Below are 20,030 nucleotides of genomic sequence, written 5' to 3'. Positions count from 1 at the left end.
CGGAGGAATCCATGGGCAACAGATCCACACGTGCTTAATTGACCAATCCATGCACCAGAAGAATGCACAAATATACAGGTTTCTTTGCACAGAATACCATACGTGTAATTTAATGCACAAATAAATGCTGTGCTGTTTGTATTGGTATTCTTCTTTGAGAAAGACTCAATGCTAGTGGCATGGTTTAGTGTGGCTGACAGCAAATGCCCATTCATTAAAATGAAGGGAAATATCCAGTAGCTATTATTAATTCAAGGGGAAACGATGTGTTCAGAATGTTCAGTTTCAGTTCAGTCGACCAAGAATTTTCATTTCTCAAGTGTAATGTGGTTATAAATTACAGAGATATAATCTCTATAATCCGAAATAAGTGTTTTATGTTTTTATTTATCCAGTCTACAAAGAAAAGAATGTGTCACATAATCCTTAAGAAATAATTGAATATGTTAACAGTACAAAATAATATTTCTTTTTGTTAGAATGGTTAAAATGGTTGTGCATTCCATGCACTTCAGTTTTGAAAGAAAACAAACTTGATCTAAATGGGACAGAGAGATACGTGGAAACCCAGATGCATAACAACAAGAATAGAAGTACATCAGATTCTCTAATTTGAGATAAAGACTCCTCACAGGTCCTAAACTAGCAGCTTTAATTAACAGTATATGCTGAACAGTTGCATTGCTGCAAGTAGAGGATTCATGGATGAACAGAAAGTTTGAATACTACATTTATTTTAAAAGAAAAAAAACAAAAACCCTAGTGAATATCGGCCATTTCAACCACTGCATATGTCTCCAGTGGTTAAATCCATGTCTTCAGAAGAAATATGATAGGTGTGGGTGAGAAACAGATCAATATCCAAGTATTGTAAACCTCTGTATTAGCTTGATATGATTTTATGGCTTAGACAACAGTGACACTGGGAAGGGAATATATTCCATTTCGAGGTACAGTATCAATATGTTACTGATACTATAACCTACTGTCACTCTTTAACTCTTTTAGAACAGCTAAAAAGCACAGAATAAACCACAACCATGAAAATGTATCAACATTTTTTATTTACAATAAAACTATTGTAAAACGCTTTCTTGTATAGATATTGCTTTATATACCTTATTGTTTTTTTTTACTGCATAAGCCACTGCATGGATAAAAGTCTCTTTTTTTTTTTACGTATTTCCATAATAAAAGTCTACATTCTTATTTAATGCATAGAAAAACAATGGCGAAAACACACATACAGTAGCAGGCATGCACGTACCACACACACAGACTCCGACACAATATCAGAAATTATTAGATTCCCATTAATAATCAATATGCTTTATTTTTATTTTAGTTAAACTATATGGTAGTAAATTACTGTTAGTTTTACTTAAAGGATATAAATGTCATTAAGGCCCAAACATGATGCATCCCACATTAAAATAAACTCTGTTGAATCATATAGGGGTTTAGGATTGTAAATCCTTCTGTTCAGTACACCTGTGCTAGATTAACTTCCATAGGAAAATGAACAGCTCATAAGCAAATTAAAGGTGGACTCAGTAATTTTTTCCTCATTTAAAATGATTTACTTCTAAAGAAATTAATTGTAATTTTGAAACACATGTATAAAATCATGTTCACTCACATTAAAATGAAGACTCCAGTCATGTCAGTAAGCTTATAAAAGCCATTTTATTTATTCTAAATGGAGGGGTCTCCTCATGGGGGCTTCCATGTTAGAATCACATGACCAGCCAATTACTACTCGCTTAATCTCAGTAACCGCCCTGTTACTGGACACTTAACCCAGGGATTAAATTAATCCTGCCTGACAGTGAATAGTGAATTTCTACAATAGCATTGTTAACTAAAAACTATTCCGTTTGAATGATGCAGCATCCACACCCCTAGGTGTCACTGTAAGTCCTAGATGACATATTCAAAAAAAATACTGAGTGCACCTTTAAACAAAGACAGACAGAAAGAAGAGAAATATAAACACACTATTTCACCCTACTCCAAACTAAAGCAGTGTTATGCATTTCACTCAAGCAAATTCGAGGCCAAAAGGTCTCAAAAAGCAGACACTCTAACAAACAAAATAAACATAGATAAGATACAAATTTAATTCTTTTTCACATTATATTACTTTTATATTTCTTAGCGGGACAGTTGATTGAGACATGTGAGGTCTAAATAAATACATGTGCCACGCAGGTGCAGAAAACATGGGAGGGGCTTTAGCTCCATTGCAGGCTTAAAACAGACCTAAGTTCCACACATTTCCCATAAATGAGAGGTAAATGGAGGCACTTTTCAGTGCATATAAGCAGCAGATAAGACCTACGCTGTGCTTTCTAAAGGCTGGGTGTCAACATCACTGTCTTTAACGATCATATGTCCTTTCTCTAGTCCAGCACTGTCTTCAGCACGTTCGACTGAATGTGATCTGTAGAGAGGGGGACTGAAAGACAAAAGACAAATTTATTTTTAGAAATGGGAAAGGAGCATGTAAACACCTTTAGTGCAGACCTGGCCTCTACAAGAGGTCACAATGGCATGCACCGATCAATATCAGTACAAAGGTCATGAGTGAATGTCCTTGACTGGTCACAAAAGCACACACTTTCAAAGCAGAAAAACAATAATTCACTGTTTCCCCTCACCCTAATCTTCTCTGTCTGTCTCTACATAATAATTGTTTTTCTGCAACAGGGGTGGCCAATACTGCTCCTGGAGAGGCACCTTCCAGAAGAGTTCAGCTCCAACCCTGCTCCAACACACCAGCCTGTAATTTTTTTTTAAGTAATCCAGAAGAACTTGATTAGCTGGTTCAAAAGTGTTTGATTAGGGTTGAATCTACACTCTGCAGGATGGTATATCTCCAGTAGCAGGGTTGGCTACCCCTGTTCCACAAACCTATTTTAGTTTTTGTTTTTCAAAAATCCGTAAACTGAGACCAACATTTCTAACACACACTCCTCCTAGAGCTTACAAGCTACATCCACCAAATTTCCATTCTGAAGTGGTGTGCTTTGTCTTTTCTAACTGATAGGAAATCTATCTATCTATCTATAGTTGTGTAACAAGGTTTAAAATGGGCATGGAGGTGGTGGGAACCACACGAAAAAAGACACAAACATAAACACACACGGCAGCTGCGTGTGGCTCTCTCTATCCTGAACTGCCCCATCCGGCTTGGCCTTATCCCTCTCCTGTAATTATTAGTCCGATTGGGGGCCGGCCGTGCGCACGGCCCAGACCCGCCCTCCTCCTAGTCACAAGGTGCTTCTCATTCAGAAGGCTGCAGCCTAGTTATGCAGTGTCCTTCTGAGACCAGTCCTTCTGACGAGGCAGCCAAGATATCCAGCCTAACTAGACAGCAGCCTTCCGACTGAGTAGCACCCAATAGGCTGGTTAATCTGGCTAACTAACTTGCTAACTAGCGAGCTGGCTGTTTTTCTTACTGTAATGTCTGAATAACCAACTTAAAACTTTTAAAACTACTTTAAACTTTTAAACTTTGTCAAGCCTTTATCATAATTGCTCTTGACAAACTTTACCTATCTAGTTAAATAAAATATTGTCTTGGATCAATATGGTATGTCTCAACATATCAGAGGTCTCAAGCTATATACAAAACTTCCATAAACTTTTCAGTTTGCCATTTCAGTCAGCTTCTGCTGAATTATCTCTTCCAGCTCCTGAAGATTTATGTATACATTCACTGTTGGTTACAGTTATCTTCGTTTGGTCCTTGAACTAACCTTATTCCAACCCCCAACCCTAAAAGGGAAATGATATGTTGATAAAAATGCTGTTAAAGTCCCAACCTCAGCCCTAACCTAGCCCTAAAATGTAATTGATTTGATTGATTGATTGTGTTGTTGTTCCAGGACCAACAAGAATGTTGCTCCAGGAACATCTCCAACAGGTTGAAATCATGGTTAGAATAAGTTGTCCATTAGTACGTGGGCACATGTTTGAATCTGTCATTGTTCTAAACACATGACAATGCGCTGATAAGTCAAATCATGCTTTTCCATCCAACAACAAAAAGCATGCCATTAGATATAATGTTCTCAAGGATGTTATTCATGTTTACATACTGTTGAGATTTTTGGATGATGCATGCATTTAGATATAGACAATTCAAAAAAAGATATTGAAAACCTCAGTCCTCACTCTGTCCCACCTCATGCTATTATGGAGTTAATACTTCCACACCTTCCGTCCACTGTCACCTGTTTATGATCCTTAATCACTGTCAGGCTTGTAGAGATACTTCATCACAAGACTGTCCACCTTTTTCTTTTGTTTCTTCACTTCTTTTTTGCTGGGGGGTCGTTCCTCAGAAGGGCACTCTTGATCACCATCAGAGGCTTTCTGTGCAGCTGCCCTTTTCACGCTGTTTGAGCTGCGATAAGAGATGGTTGATGCAGAGCTAGAAGATGATTCTGAATCTGATTCTGACTTTGAAGATCCAGACTCTTGGGGTTCACTCTTCCGTCTGGAACCTTTCTTGTCTTTCTGTCTGGAGCGTCGTCGTGCATGACCCTCGTTGGATGAACTGTCGGATTCTGAGCGTCTACTCTTCTTCTTTTTCTTCTTCTTGCTGCTGCTGCTCTTGGAGCTCAAGGAACTAAGCGAGCTTCCACAGCGTCCATAATCCACTGCAGAACCCGAAGCCGAGCGTCTAAGACTGGACCCACTCCGACCCAGATCTTCATTGTCCTTTTCATGCAGCAAACTTTTGACACTCTTTCTGTCTTCATTCTCTCCTACTTTAACTCCTCCCTCCTCTTCATCTGAATCCTCCAGGCTGCGACGTTTAAATTTGATAGGCTTGAAGCTCAGGACTTCATTGATGGCTTTTTCAAGCTCGGGGTCCAGATAGTTCCGATGGCTCACTGGTTTAACGTCAGAAGCATCCAATGGGTTCTCAGAGGAGCGCAGTTGAGCTGGGGTGGACAGACTACGGCCATGCAAGCGCGGACTGTACGCAGCCACGCTCACAGAATCAACATCATCATCATTATCATTATCATTCAAACGAACACCAAACTCGCTAAGACGTGTGCTGCGGGCCAGAGATATTCGTGAACTAATGCTGGTGTTGCCAGGACTACGGCTTCTAGATCGCTGACTGGTGCCCACTGGTTCATAATCGCTGCGATTGTCATCCATCCAGGAGGTACTACGCCTCAAACTGAAGCTGCTCACACCGGATCGAGCATCATCATCCTGGTCCAACCCCCGGTGGGTGGAAGCTCGGCTTGGGGCCACGGAAGACACAGTAGACTCCTTATCAAATTCCGGACTGCTCTTGGTCCAGCGGCGGTCCAAGCCTTTTCTGGCCCTGCTGGTTGCCTCAGAGTAGGCCTGGGAAATCACAGAACCCCGGTCATCCGGATCATCACCAATCTGAGGCCCGTCAGTGGATTTGTTCCTAGCTTTGCGCAGTGACGCTCGGTCAGGCATGTCCGGCTGCTCCCGCAAGGCACTGAATAGGGAACTCTCATCCCCTGTGCCGCCATTCCAGTCCTTTAGATGGGAGCGTTTCCTGTAGCTGAGCGAGCTCATCGCAGAAACTGGGCGGCTCTCATCGGACTCTTTTCTTACTTCATTTTTCCCCTCTTTACCCTCCCTCCCCTCTTTCATATCTTTTACATCTGCATTAGCTGCATTTGGGTGTCTGAGATGGACACAAAAAACATGAAAACAGCAGCAGAATTGGAGATGATCAATGAATGAAACAGGATGATACACACTGTGGCAGAGATAAACATGAATATTCAAGAACGAAAGAAATATGAGGTAATTTAGGAACACAATTTACACCAAACCCAGGAATAAAAGGAATAAAACTCCTAATGGCAGGAGGAAAGTTACGCAACAGCTTTATAAAAATATTTATGTGAAACAACACCGTACATGTAGCTCATGGTGAGACATGGTCTTGAATCCAACACTTTCAAAAATGCTGTCTTGAGGTCAAAAGCACTTCTCACAAATGGATAGGCCATTTGTATCAGCACATTTGAAAAGCTGTTTGTCCAATCAGATTAGAGGACTAAAACTAACTGTTGCATAGTACAGTGGTTTAATACTGGAACACACCTCAAAGTGCACAATTTAATGAAGAAAAGACATGAATAATTCACTCTGAAGAAATGCGTTGATATTTTGTAACTTTTGCGGACACAAATTCTAGTTGATTTTGTTTACTGGACCATTTCCATGAGAGTTAAACCAAAGGCTGGATGATCAGACTTGTTGGGAGTGCATAAAAAAAAGGCTAGGACTCCCTGTTTTGATGTAGGACTCCTGACAAAAGTTCTGTAAATATGATTGTTCCAACATTTTTGTCATAATATAGATTTAAGACATCAAATCTAGAGTCTTGAAGCTTTTAAATGATAAACTGATTGTCAAGATTAGGTTTAAGGTGTTACAAGCATAATTTATTTATTTGACAGTAAATAGTGTGATTATAGTGTAATAGGAATGATTGCATTTTTCCAGCTCTGGGGCCCAATCACGTTCCTTGAAATGAAAATCTAACATACATCTTAAAGAGATCCATACTGACCTGGGGGTCTTCAAGCTTCCCTCATCAGTGAGTGTCTTGGTGGATCCCTTGCTCTTGGAGAGCAATGACTTCACACCATCCACACGGTCTTCCACCTCAGAGTCCATATCTGATTCATTGCCACTGCCAACAAAAGAATTTCATTCAGATGGGCAGTTGGCTAGATTATTATAACACTTTGGTCACAAAAACACACTACAAGAAATTTGGGAAAAGACACTTTCATCAACTCTATTAAATTAAAAAAGTCAGGCCAATGCCTAAATGTCCCTAAGCAATGGCCCATTTCATATCAGTCCTATACTGTAAGTATTTGCAGTTATTCAAATGAACATCAGGCATGTTGGCAAATGAGAAACTAGATAAATGCCTTACATGTATTAAAGGGAACACAAGCACAAACATAAATATACCTATGCCTACATAAATGACATGCATGTACATAGTGCAGTGGCTTTAGACTGCAGCTGTTTCTGGACGAATTTAACTTGCTATTACACACAGTTCAAACCGTGAACCAGACACTAATCTACGGTGACAATCTGCTTCTTTTGGTTGCATATCGCAGTTCCACCCAATTACTGCAATCATCTGAATGCAGCAGACTCTCCCCTCCTCTCTTTCCCCCACTTCCATTCAGTTGCTCACACAACATCACATAGAACACACAACATCAACAACAACAACAACAACAACACAACCTGCCAGACACAAGTCAGCAACAAGATGCAACTGAAATTCATTGAGCTTTTGCTAAATCATAATTCGGTCTGGGAAGTGGGAATTTTGTTCATTATTCAGATTTTTAACAACTCATCATCCATTGGGGTTAACTTCAAGGAATAGTTCACCCAAAAATGAAAATGATGTTATCATTTACCCTTATGTTGCTTCAAACCTGTATGACTATGTCTTACTATGTCTTACACTGGAAATAAAAGTAGATTAGTTTGTCACCATTTACTTTTATTGCATCTTTTTTTCATACAATGAAAGTTAATGGTGACTGCTTAACATCTCCTTTTGTGTTCCACAGAAACTCAAAACAGACAGTCATACAGGTTTGGAACAACACAAGGGTGAATAAATAATGATAGAATTTTCATTTTTATGTTAACTATCCCTTTAAGGTTTCAGTTTTTTGCATTTAAATATAGAACAAAGTGCAAAGATGATTGTGAGCAAACTTAAAATGATGTTAAACATGAACATGCTCTGATTCTGATGGCTGTTGTTTTTTTTGTTTGTTTTTTAGATGCGTGGTTTGTCTGAAGACAGATTCATACAACAATTGTAATTACAAACTCAAACCAACAACAGGTGAGAAACAAACACCACATATTATTCTCACGTTTTGTTCTTTCTTTTTTGATACTTTGTCACCATGTCTTGTAAACTGCATAAAACAGAAACGAAAAGAGAAGAAAAGAATGGAGGAAAGGGGGAAAATTTCAATCAATTCAAGAAAAAAGCAACCATTGCACAGAAGAGAGTGAAAGATACAGAGATGGTGAAAATACTGAAAGAACTGGAGAAGTAGTTGTGTATGTACACTTAATGATAGTGACATGCAGTGGTCATCTCTATCAGCTCTAGATAAACAGCAAAAGAAATGTTGCCATGGGAACAGTTGACTAGAGAATAGGCTAATCACTCCTCGTACCTGCTGATGAGGTCTTCGTCATCATCCGTTTCCATTTCATCCTCCATAGCGGCCTGCAGGTCACCAATCCGCTTAAAGGCCAACTTCAGATCTGCTTGTAAGCTCTGATTGGCTGCTTCCAAGCTTTCAATATCCATTACCTGTTCAAGAGACAAGCAGTCAAAGTTTGAACATTGATAATGGGTTTACTATTGTAACACCAACTATTGCAATTACAGTATTAGCTTCTAAATTTGTTTTGGGTTCCATTTCTTACATAAGAAATACCATAGTTCGGAGCCATGTGGTTACTTGAAATCAAAATAGCTTTAAGGTCATCTATATGCTAATGCACTTTTTTTCCCTCCCATTTTCGAATGCCCAATTCCCAATGTGCTCCAAGTCCTCATGGTGGCGTAGTGACTCGCCTCAATCTGGGTGGCTGAGGACGAATCTCAATTGCCTTAATTGCACGTCTTATCGCGTGGCTCGTTGAGCGTGTTACCACAGAGACAAAGCGCGCGTGGAGGCTTCACCCTATTCTCCGCGGCATCCACGCCACCCACCGAGAGCGAACCACATTATAGCAACCACGAGGAGGATAACCCATGTGACTCTAACCTCCCTAGCAACCAGGCGAATTTGGTTGTTTAGGAGACCTGGCTGGAGTCATTCAGCACACCCTGGATTCGAACTCGTGACTCCAGGGGCGGTAGTCAGCATCTTTACTCGCTGAGCTATGCAGGCCCCCCAGCTAATGCACTTCTAATAGTTGCTCTGACACTCACCAGCTCATGTTTTTTGCGACTGGCTTCTGCCTCTTTCTTAGACAGCTCTGTCATCTCCTCCTTTATGTCTCGGATCTGACGCTGCATGCGCTTGTTCTGATCCTTCTCCCGGTTCTCGCTGGTGACACGCTGATCTCGCTCCTCAGTCATCTTCTCCAGGTTCTCCTTCAGCCGTGTTACAAGAGACTGGAGGACAAACATGGACAGATGGAGAGATAAGGTACAGCGAGATTGAGAAACCCAAGGACAAGCACTAAAAAAACAAAAAAACACAATAAATGCTGCTGACACAAACGCTGACTGCTGTCTCCCTTCCTTGGCATAGTGGAATTTTTGGACCCATTTTGAACCAATTTTAAAAACCAAGGAATGGTAAAGGGGCTTTAGGTAGGTTGTAATTGTGTCATATGCAAGTCAAACTTTCATGCATACCTCCAGGCGTTTAGTCTGGGTTCTCTCATATTCTAATTTTGTCTCAAGTTCACGGATTTTAGCTTCCTGTCGGCTGACCAGCGATTTTTCCACCATGGACTGCTCCTGAAATTCAAGATGTGACTGCAAGGAGTGGAGCTGTCATTAAAAAAAATAAAAAATACAAAAAAAAATGTCACACTGAGGTCCTGCAAGATATGGAGATGTTCTGAAATTTGTTTGGAAGATTTTTGGTACCTTATCCTGTATCTCTTGTTTTTCCTTCATGGCCTCTTCCAGCTGGGTCTGCAGGTCGCTGAGCTGTGCCAGATCTCTGGTAGACTACATTCATAACACACATGCACACACAAACACACAGTTATTTTAGCTCTACATTGGTGCTTATGTGTCTGTGTGATGTGGCAAACAGGAAGTTAGGCCACCTGAGCTACTGCAGCTTTGTGTTTTTTCAACAGTTCGTTCATGTCCTCCTGATCTTCCTCAAAGCGAGACTGCAGATCATTCTTTTCCCTTTGTAGACGACTCACCTGCTCCTCAAGCTGAGAAACACAAGACCGAAAAGAGCGTGTTGAAGAAGAACCAAAGATTTGAACAAGAGACATTAATAATGTCTAAAAGAAAAGTTCATGTAATCAGCCTAAAAAGTAAAATTCAGTTATATCTAAATGACACAAACTAAACTTTTAATGACAGAGAAAACACTTCATAACAATCCCATTATTAAGCCCCAGTATTGCAGTGCTTTAAAAACTATGCTTTGCCATTTTAGAGTGAGAACCAGAGTAGGACTAAAATACTGTAATTACACACAGTAATTGCATATTTCTGGTTGAGGCAGTGACAAGGAGATTACATCCCTTAAACTCTCCTATTTGACATCATCACCTCTTCCTCAAAGTAAATCAAACCAACTGTACCATTTAATTATGTAACATGTTTCAGAAATCCTAAAGCTGCCTGTTATGTGATAGGGAGAAACGAATGCAGTGAAGGTTAAGCAGAGGAGGGAATGGACATGCTATATATTAATTCTTTGTTTACCAAATGTCCAGGCTGACATTAGTGTGTTTACATCTACCAAGTAATAACTACACTGCAAATTGCACTTAAATATGTACATAACACAACTTGCTCAATAACCAGAGAAACTACAGTAAATCAAACTTGTCTACAGTCTGAAAATGTGGGGTTATCCAATGAAAGCATGAGTGGATGATGAAGGGACAGGAAATGGCAAGCGATTGAAGAAGTGTTTGGTTCATTGAGGAGAGTGCCACAGAGATTGACTCACAGACATCTTGGATTTGGTAATGTCATCCATCTGGATGTGAAGGTCTTCAATCTCCAGCTCCATAGACTTGCGTGCTTTAACTGCAGCTGCACAGGCGAACTCCGACTCCTCCAACTAAACCAGAGGAACAGAGTTCACACATGCACAAGTTCTTCTCAAATTCAGCTGTTGTGACTGTCTACTGTATTTTAGACTACTGGGTAATTGTGCGATCCTACCTTATTTTTGAGAATGGAAATCTCTCTTTTGCTGGGCACATTACTCTTCAGATGGTCCAGCATGATCTGAGCATCAGCCAGCAGAACCTTTGTGCGCTTCAGGTCCTTTCTGAGACGCTTCTCTGTCTCAACGTCCTTTTGACCAACCTGCAGTTAAGTTTGCAAAAATTCAAATAAACATGCAGGGACAACAACAAACACATATAGGTATCAGAATAACACATCCATCATGATGAGTTGTTTTGTGTTATATTTTGTTGTGTATGTTGTACTTTTGTGCTGAATGATGTTTTGTGTTATGTTGTGCAATGTTATATACTGTAGTGTGATATCTATGTTGTGTTGTTTGGTGTGTTATATTGTGTTACAGTATGCTATGCTTTGTTGAGTGTTATTGTATTTTGAAGTGTTGTGTGTTATTTTGTGATCTGCGTTGTCTTCTGTATTGTGTTTTGTAGTGTTGTCAGTTATATAGCTTTGTGTAATGTTTTGTTGAGTGTTCTAAAGTTGTGTGGTGTTATATTGTGTTTTGCATTGTCCATTATGTCATGCAATAAAGTGTTAAATTGTGTGTTGTGTAGTGTTAAGTGTTATACTGTGTTTTATAGCATTGTGTTATGCTTTGTTGAGTGTTATTGTGGGCTGTTTTACATTGTTTGTTAATTGTGTCATGCAATAAAGTTGTGTATTTGTTGTTGTGTAGTGGATGTGTTATATTGTATTATATACCACTGTGTTATGCTTTGTTGTTATTGTTGTGTACAGGGCTGATTGATATTTTGTGTTGTTTGCTACATAGGTGTATGTTTTTTGCATTGCTTGTTATATTGTGTTGTGCAATAAAGTGCTATATTGGGTGTTGTGTAGTGTTAGGTGTAATATTGTGTTATATACGGTAGCATTGTATTATGCTTTATTGGGTGTTATTATTTTGTGTGTTTTTGTGTTGTGCGTTGTTTTCTATATTGTGCAGTGTTGATTGATATTTTGTGTTGTTTGCTACATTGTGGTTTGTAGTGTTGTGTGTATTATATTTTGTTTGCAATGTGTTATATTGTATGTTGTGTTATATAGTGTTCTGTTTTGTTCAGTGTTACCAGGTTGTGTGGTGTGTGTGTAATATTGTGTTGTGAAATTAAGTGTTATATTGTGTAGTAGTGAGTGTTAAATTGTGTTGAGCATTAGTGTTGTGTGATGTGTGTTATATTGTGTTGTGTAGAGTTGTGTTTTTTATGTGTGTGTGTTGTGGCAGTACCTGTTCCTGAGCGGTCATCAGTTTAGACTCAAGGTCTCTCTTCTCTCTCAGAACCCTCTGTTTATCTTCATATTCTTCCTCTAACTGCACTTCCATCTGTTTTAGCTGTAACACACAAAAGAGATATTATCAAATACTGTATGTATGTTTGAAATGATTAAGTTGAAAATCTAGTTCCTTGATCTTCACCTTCTTACTGCAGGACAGTCTGATCTCCTCAACCTCCTCATCTTTACCCTCCAGCTCTTTGGAGTGTGTTTGTTTTTGTCTCTCCATCTCCATTTCCAACCGGAGCTTTGCCTAAATCACACATACAGATCACATGAGGCTGCATATTGATATTCTCTTCTTCATATTCAAAGTCACTATCCACTTCTTTTTAACCCCTCCCTTTCTATACCTGTTCAAGCATCTGAATGGTTCCAGCCTGTTCATCAAGCTCCTCCTCCTGATCTTTGACCTTGGCATCCAGGTCACGCAATTGTTTCTTAATCTTTGCATGTGATGCCTCATCTTTTGACTCCTGGGAGGATAGGTCCTGGAGCTCGGATTCAAGCTGCTCCAACTTCAGACTGACAGCACACTGCTCTGTTTCCTTTTCCTGCATCCACAAAAGCACATCTATCTATACACAGCAAAAAGGGGAAGAGAACACCAACACACACACACACACACACACACACGTCTTAATTCTCACCTGTATCTGTTGTCTAATTGTAAATATTTCCCCAGACAACATATCTCTCTCTCTGGCCAGTTTCTCCCGCTGGTTCCTCTCCCTCTGTAGTTCCTCGTGAACCTGGTTCTGCTCCACATCAAACCTGCCAGAACATCAGAGAGGAAGACAGACAGGTGCTGAGAGATATAATTTTAACCGCAATATAAAAGTCACATCAACAATGGGCCTACATGGCTATCAAACATCAGTCAGTAGCACCAAAGCATGAATTTCCTCTCTCTGATGAAATCTGATTTGTAGCTGTCAGGATTTTTAGATCATAAAACTTTTATTTGAGTTGTTAGCAACGGATCATTTGATTGGACAGAGTTTAAGTAATGTGGACTTCCTTCAATTCCTTCTGCTTCAAGTCTCTCAGGGGAAGCCCGTCCTATAGGCAATATAGGCAACTGTCTAGGGCACCAACACACTATGGGGCACCCAGGAAGGGGTACAAAATGAATGAACATGCTAATCCTGACAACACCAAAGTATAACTACTCTTCAAATTCCAGAAGCAAGCTGCACTACACGATGCACGGAGTTTATTCAGCCGTGCATGGACCTGATCATTTAACACACAAATAACAATAACGGTGACAACCAAAAATAACATTAAGACGAGCTCTCAATAATTACCACATGACAAATAACTAAAAAAGTGACAACAAATGCAACAAAAGGCATAAATAAATGTAGCAAAACAGCTAAATAAACAGCAAAACCAGTAACACAGTAATCAGCATAATTTATTCATGATGTCTGTGTATTATTGGTAACAAGAGAACCGCATTGTTCACAGTATTTTTAACGACAGATTCATCACCTACCTCAAAAGTGCTCAAGTTTGACAGAAATGCAGAAAATAAGCCATTGCAAATGTTAAATATTTTGTGGCTATTTAAGTCTTTTGAGTGTTAATTTAACACATTTTGAATGGCAGAAACAGTGTTTGTGAATGGCTTGTCATGTTTTCACAAGAATTATCTGGAGAAACCAATTCAAACTGCCGACATAAGGACGCAAAATTCACATAGAGGGAAGATATGAGGAAATAATCTAACCAACGAAGCTATCAGCAAAGATCTGCTCTTGAAAAGGTAGGCTATGTGTAGTTATTATTCAAATAGTATATTATGCTATACTGTATTTGTTTATTTTCTAATATATATATATATATATATATATATATATATATATATATATATATATATATATATATATATATTAATATGTTTGATGTTATCTGTCTATGTGCAGGCCATATTTAAATTAAATATTTTTGTATTTAAATAAAAACATGTTATTTACACATTTTATTATGTCCTCATTACTGCACCTGATTTTCACAGATCTTTTAAACTTCCATTCACATTTACACATTTTGTTTACATTGATTTTGCATAGCTATGTGGTTGTCAACAGTGTTCTGTGGTGTGACATGCTATTAAAACCTTTTTAAAACACATTTCCTTTTTGTACAATTATTTTAGCCTGCATGCATTTTTTATGTACATGCAGTCCTTTAAATAATTCATGCAAGTGTGCAGGATTATTTAAGTGAACTGCTGAATGGTGATAACAAGGTCAAATTATGACCAGTCACAGCACATAAATGATGCACTTTCCCTAATACATTCATATACATTTTATCCTAAAACCTACATGTTAAAAAAAAAATGTTAAATGAACATGTTATTTCTTAGTATCCCAGTTTCTCTTAAAAAGAAACCACATATAATTTGATACAAACCCACAGGCTGGGCCTGATGTCTCTGCAGACATTATTCATGAGTTGTCATGCATGTTGAGGGCTAGTTACTGTAGCTCCATGTCTAATGTTTTTATACGATCTAAAATTAATTCCCAATCTAAGCATTAAATTGCTTCCTAATCAACATCAGCCACATGCATCAGCCATATACTAAACATTATACAGCAGCATTAAAATAAGGCAACCAATTAACCAACAATTAAACAGCCTAAACAGTAAATTATCAGTCCAAACAATCAAAGAGTAAACAAACTGCCCACACAACCAGACAGTAAACAAACAGCTTAATCAGGCAAAAACTAAAACAGCCAAACAATCAGACAGTAAACAAAGAGCTCAAACATTCAGACAGTAAACAAACAGCCCAAAATATTTAACCGTAAACAAACAGACAAGCAATCAAACAGTAAAATACAGCCAAAACAACCAAACAATAAACAAACAGCCCAAGGAAACCGGAAGGACACAAACAGTAAATAAACAGCCAAACAATCAGACAATAAACAAATAACTTAATCAGACAGTAAACAATCAGCCCAATCAGTCATACAGTAGACAAACAGCTCAAATAATCAGACAGTAAACAAAAATCTGTAACAATAAACAAACAGCATAAAAAATAAAACAATAAAAGAAACAAATTACAAAGTAAACAAACAGCCCGAACAATCAAACTTTCCAAACAATCAACAGTGAACAAACAGCCTAAACTATCAGACAGGTCAATAAAACAAAACAACCCAAACCACCAAACAACTAAAAATCCCAAACAACAGTCTCTATAATCAGAACGTGAAGACTGTATACAAACTAAGGTATGCGCCTTTATGTGTGTAACTGGCTCTTACTTTCTCTGTTTTCTCTCCAGTTCATGGTTGCGTCCCTCTTGATTTTCCAGGTGCAGTTTGGTGTCTTGCAGTTCAGCTCCCAGTCGTTGACATTTCTTCTTCAGCTGCTGGATAGATCGCTGAGACTCCTCCTGATCGGCCTGCAAGTCTGCTAACTACAGAGTGAGAGGGGCAAGGTTAGACAAATAAACTATTTATTTTTCCACTTTTTTGTCATGAAGTGTTGCTGGTTTCTAATGTCAGAATATTACACACATCTGGGAATAAAAACTACATCATTCTGGAGAGTTTTGAGCTGTTCAAGTCCATATTTGATTTTGTAGCAGATGTTTGCAGTTTGAATCCAGATAGTATATAGCATGCAGAGTGTGTGCGTGTGTATGAGTGTACGTGTGTGTGCTTGTGTGTAGTGTGTTAGTTTTACTGACTTTTCTCTCCAGGTGTCTTTTGTTCTGTTGTTCTGTCTCCAGCTTGTCATCCAGTTCCTGCTGGAGTTTCTTCTTTGTGAATTCTGTGTCTCTAATGGCTCGTTCATATTTCAGTCTCCATTCACCACCTGACAAAAATGTACTAAGTTAAAGTGTGTCATGTTGAGCAGTTTATAACCAATTTCTAAATCAATTGGCCAGTCTCTTCATCCATACAGTTGAGAAAAATTCACTTCCTCTAAAATAATGGCTATTTTCTTTATATAGTGAAGCAATTCTATAGTCAAGCTTCTGGGTTGCCACACTTTCTCTGGCTGTGCTCTGATTGGTCATCTGTATTGCAGTTCATTTTTGGTACCTGAATCGTCATCATCGTCGTTGTCCATATCAACGTTGAGTTCTGATGCTTGGAGGAGCCTTGCCTCCATGATCTCCATCTCCATGGACTCCATCTGTTTCTTAACAGCAACAAACTTCACCTGCAATTAAAAAGAAGACAGGAACAGGTATATTCCACAGCAACCCATTTGCAAAAATCCACTCCCACCATAACCTCCTCATACATTAAAAACTCACTCTTTTACCTCCTCAACAAGTTTGATTGCAAAACAATTTAATAAACAGAAAGTTCCTCCAAAAATCTTTAAACACAACTTTCAGTCAGTCAGTCCAAGAGTTTACATACCTGCATATCCTTCATGTCTTTCTCAAGCCGTAACCTCTCACTTGTTTCCGTCTCCAGCAGCTGTGACGTAGACTCCGCAGAGTTCCTCTCATCCGACAGCTCTGCAGTCAGCTCTGTGATCTACATTAACACAAATATAACCTTTTTAACTTACAAAAAAAGAACCCATTCATTCACTTTTGTTTTCACCAGTTCTGCCAATCCCAAACCAGAGCAGGACAATGAAATGAGGCCCTGCTTTGCCTAGTCCTAAAGTCAAATCAGATACTTGTCTCTTACTCTGCTTTCCAAACGATCCGAAGTCAGTCGCAGCTCATTTCTCTCCTTCTCCACCTTCTCCATCTTTAACTTCAGATACATGATCTCCTCCTACGAGTCAGAAATGACAAAATTCTCACTAGTGCAAGCAGTGTTAACAAGACAATACTGAATATTTAGATAAGAACCAGGACATCTTTGGCCTGAGGTTTGTTAAACTAATATTGTGATGGTCTGATGTTCTTTTGATAAGGCAGAACTCTCTGCCTCTAGCTGGGTTAAGGAAGAGGGCAGACACCAATGTGACATCTCCAAAGCAAATGCTTTGAGCTCAGATTGAGATGTGATGGGAGCCGAAATCAAAGGGATGCTGCAGCTCTACAGCTGATGCAACAAGAGCCCTAGATCATGTCACTTTTAAGGCAAACGCTATCACATACCCACATACGCACAGGCAGATAAACCTTCCATTCCTCCTCATCTGACATTCCAAATCTATATACCATCATATAGACTGACAGAGGCTTTGTATAGCGAGAAAGTCCAAGATGAAGTAAAGAGCAAGGCAGACAGACTCACGTCTTTTCCTCGAATCTGTTCTTCAGTGAGCTGAACTTCTACTAAAGGCCGTACGGTGGTGAAAAGCTTCCACCAAGGCCAGTCCTTCACACCATGATTCTTCTTAATGTTCTTCTGGAGACAACGGATGGCCAAATCCTGGATCTGTTTAGAGAGTGTGAAAGAAAGGGAGACAGACAGTGTGAGCAGATCTGTATCTTCTGATTTTAAGTTTCTGTATTACGTGGTTCAAAGCAAACATGCTGATAAGACAGATCTTAATCTGTGAATGACATGAAATTTAGTGTATTAAAAGCTTGACAAAAAAATATAATTGTTCTTGTTCAATGTTATCTGAACGTGTTTATGACGCTTTATTGAATATTAGAATTCTATAAAGACTGAACAGGTGACAAATTGTGCTTAATATATGTCACCTGGTAGCAAGTTGTGTCCTTAGACTTTAGATTCTATAGGGATTCTATAGGCATTCTTAAGGGATTCTACAATAATTGTAAATTATTCTACAGGACTTCTACAGGGATTAAATAGGAATTTTGTAGTATTCTATAGGGATTCTACAAGGATTCTATGAATTCTATAGGGATTCTACTAGAATATCAGGTGTTTTTAATTAGGGAGATATCCAAAATATGCATTGTTGGGGGGATTCCAGGAACAGGGTTGGGAAAAACTGTTCTACAGGAATTCTGGAGTATTCTATTGGGATTCTACACATTTTATAGAGATTCAATATGATTCTATAATATTCTATTAGGGATTCTACATAAATTATATAGGATTCTATAGGGATTTCTACAGGATTCTATAGGGATTCTACATAGATTCTAAATGGTTTCTATGGTTTCCATATGGATTCTAAGGATTGTATAGGAGAAGGATCATTGTTTAAAAAAAAAAAGATTTTATATTTTGAACTACTACTACAGTGACATGTTCCAGATTGATAGCATGGCATCTGTGGCATTTTGTTTACCAGTGAGGAAAATATTTTTTAGCAGCAGTGTTTTGTGTATGTTTTAGTACACAGACATAGGACAAATATTTGTGGAGACTGTGATTGATTACAGAGGCGGACATTCAAATTCAGCTCAGGACTGAAAGGAAACACAGAGGATATGCAGTGGAGGGAAAATGACTACCTTCCTCTTCTTGAAGGCCTGCCGGGACAAGTACCCCCTGCAGGCTGCTTGGAACAGTGTGATGTTCTGTCTGGTATATTCATCCCTTTGTCCCTCGAGTTTAGCCACAGTTCCAGCTCTGAAGAATACCTAACACACACAAACACACATTTGGGGGTTTATTCTACCAAAAAGTGTTTATTCTATAAAATATCAGGGAGACCGAGGGTATGAACATAGGGCTGTATTCTCAAACATATGTTTTAATTTGTAATAGAGCTTCAATAACATAACATTAGCAAGTTGACATTGCTCATGTAATCAAATACATATAAAAAAAGAATTAAGACTTAAATAAATTCAACAAAAAGAAGACTTTAAATGAAAATAACAAATGTATCAGAAAAATGTTTGTGAGTGTGTTTGCTCAGACTGTTTTACACCTGAGCTGGATAAATAGATACGAAAACCAAGAAGACCTCTTGTGATTATACACATCCAATTAGGTAATCTCTCCAATCCAACTGACCAATCCAATAAATTGAGACATCAAGAATCATATCCAAAACAGGACAGCCAACCAGAACAATCTGAACAACAACTCCATGAATCAATATCCATTTAATGTATTTTTGGAGTTTATTTAGCATTTCAAGTACTTGTAACAGCAGAAGCCAAGCAGGACTGACAGGAGACGTCAGTAGAATTGTAAATCATTATGTTTTTCACTGCTTGAATCCTTTGTGAAGGGATCTTTAATGTTGTAATCCATTTCAGTTCAGCCTTCACAAATCCTGAAGCCAGTTGTAGCTGCCACAAAATGATTACCAACTATTCCAACTTATAATACGGTCCAATAAATTGCCATTCTTCTGGGAGCACGTCAGGTGGGACTTGTTTGCAACGCTGATGTATTTTTCTGAGGTCTCTTCGGCTCTGTGTGAATTTTCAGCTGATGGGATTAAACTGTTGCACGCCAGCGTCTGTTTAGACTGATTAGTGGTGGCGCAGAATGTCAGAAAGACAGAAGAATTAGAAAAGACTCAAACAAACAAAGCAGTTCACACTTGGACTCATGTAAACCGCGAGTGGTTTACAGTCACTCACAGAAAAATACACACAGCAGCAGTGGTGGTGTTTTCTCGGAGTAGGCAAGGGAGGCAGTGCCCTCTCAAAAAAAAAAAAATTAAAAGAAAAAAATAAAGGAGTACAACAATATGAATAAACAAATCTTGTGAAATATGACATCAAACCGTGTTAAGCCTCTGACATTCAGTACGTATACATGCCCTTCAAATTTGTTTCCAGTCAAAACAAAAATATGTCTTTAAAATGTTCTTTAGTCCGACTGCAATAGTACCAGTTAAATTTTTACAAAGTCTGACTAACAGACATATATAATTCTAT

At 38.6% G+C, this 20,030-nt stretch overlaps 1 protein-coding gene across 10 annotated transcripts in view; it reads right to left on the bottom strand.

Annotated features, from left to right (window-relative positions):
* Positions 1-1,144: 1,144 nt before the first annotated feature.
* myo18aa (myosin XVIIIAa) overlaps positions 1,145-20,030 on the bottom strand; it is a 65,227-nt gene continuing 46,341 nt past the window's right edge. For 6 of the 10 annotated variants that reach the window (XM_052117157.1, XM_052117153.1, XM_052117151.1 and 3 more), the window contains 22 exons: positions 18,645-18,773; positions 17,503-17,646; positions 16,945-17,034; positions 16,666-16,785; positions 16,339-16,459; positions 15,981-16,108; positions 15,553-15,707; positions 12,910-13,033; positions 12,613-12,813; positions 12,402-12,512; positions 12,213-12,317; positions 10,958-11,104; positions 10,740-10,853; positions 9,871-9,987; positions 9,686-9,769; positions 9,449-9,586; positions 9,017-9,202; positions 8,250-8,389; positions 7,938-7,982; positions 6,587-6,709; positions 4,239-5,689; positions 1,145-2,458 (listed from right to left, as the gene is read on the bottom strand). In XM_052117157.1, the coding sequence (XP_051973117.1) occupies positions 4,252-5,689; positions 6,587-6,709; positions 7,938-7,982; positions 8,250-8,389; positions 9,017-9,202; positions 9,449-9,586; positions 9,686-9,769; positions 9,871-9,987; positions 10,740-10,853; positions 10,958-11,104; positions 12,213-12,317; positions 12,402-12,512; positions 12,613-12,813; positions 12,910-13,033; positions 15,553-15,707; positions 15,981-16,108; positions 16,339-16,459; positions 16,666-16,785; positions 16,945-17,034; positions 17,503-17,646; positions 18,645-18,773 (3,960 nt within the window). In that variant the 3' untranslated portion in view covers positions 1,145-2,458; positions 4,239-4,251. The remainder of the gene's footprint in view (positions 2,459-4,238; positions 5,690-6,586; positions 6,710-7,937; positions 7,983-8,249; positions 8,390-9,016; positions 9,203-9,448; positions 9,587-9,685; positions 9,770-9,870; positions 9,988-10,739; positions 10,854-10,957; positions 11,105-12,212; positions 12,318-12,401; positions 12,513-12,612; positions 12,814-12,909; positions 13,034-15,552; positions 15,708-15,980; positions 16,109-16,338; positions 16,460-16,665; positions 16,786-16,944; positions 17,035-17,502; positions 17,647-18,644; positions 18,774-20,030) is intronic. The other 4 variants (XM_052117160.1, XM_052117156.1, XM_052117158.1 and 1 more) reach the window with 3 other exon arrangements.

Source organism: Xyrauchen texanus, chromosome 44 (assembly GCF_025860055.1).
Source record: "Xyrauchen texanus isolate HMW12.3.18 chromosome 44, RBS_HiC_50CHRs, whole genome shotgun sequence".
NCBI lineage: Eukaryota > Metazoa > Chordata > Actinopteri > Cypriniformes > Catostomidae > Xyrauchen > Xyrauchen texanus.
The sequence above is the reverse complement of the archived record's forward strand: the minus strand, read 5'-3'. Positions and strand labels throughout refer to the sequence as shown.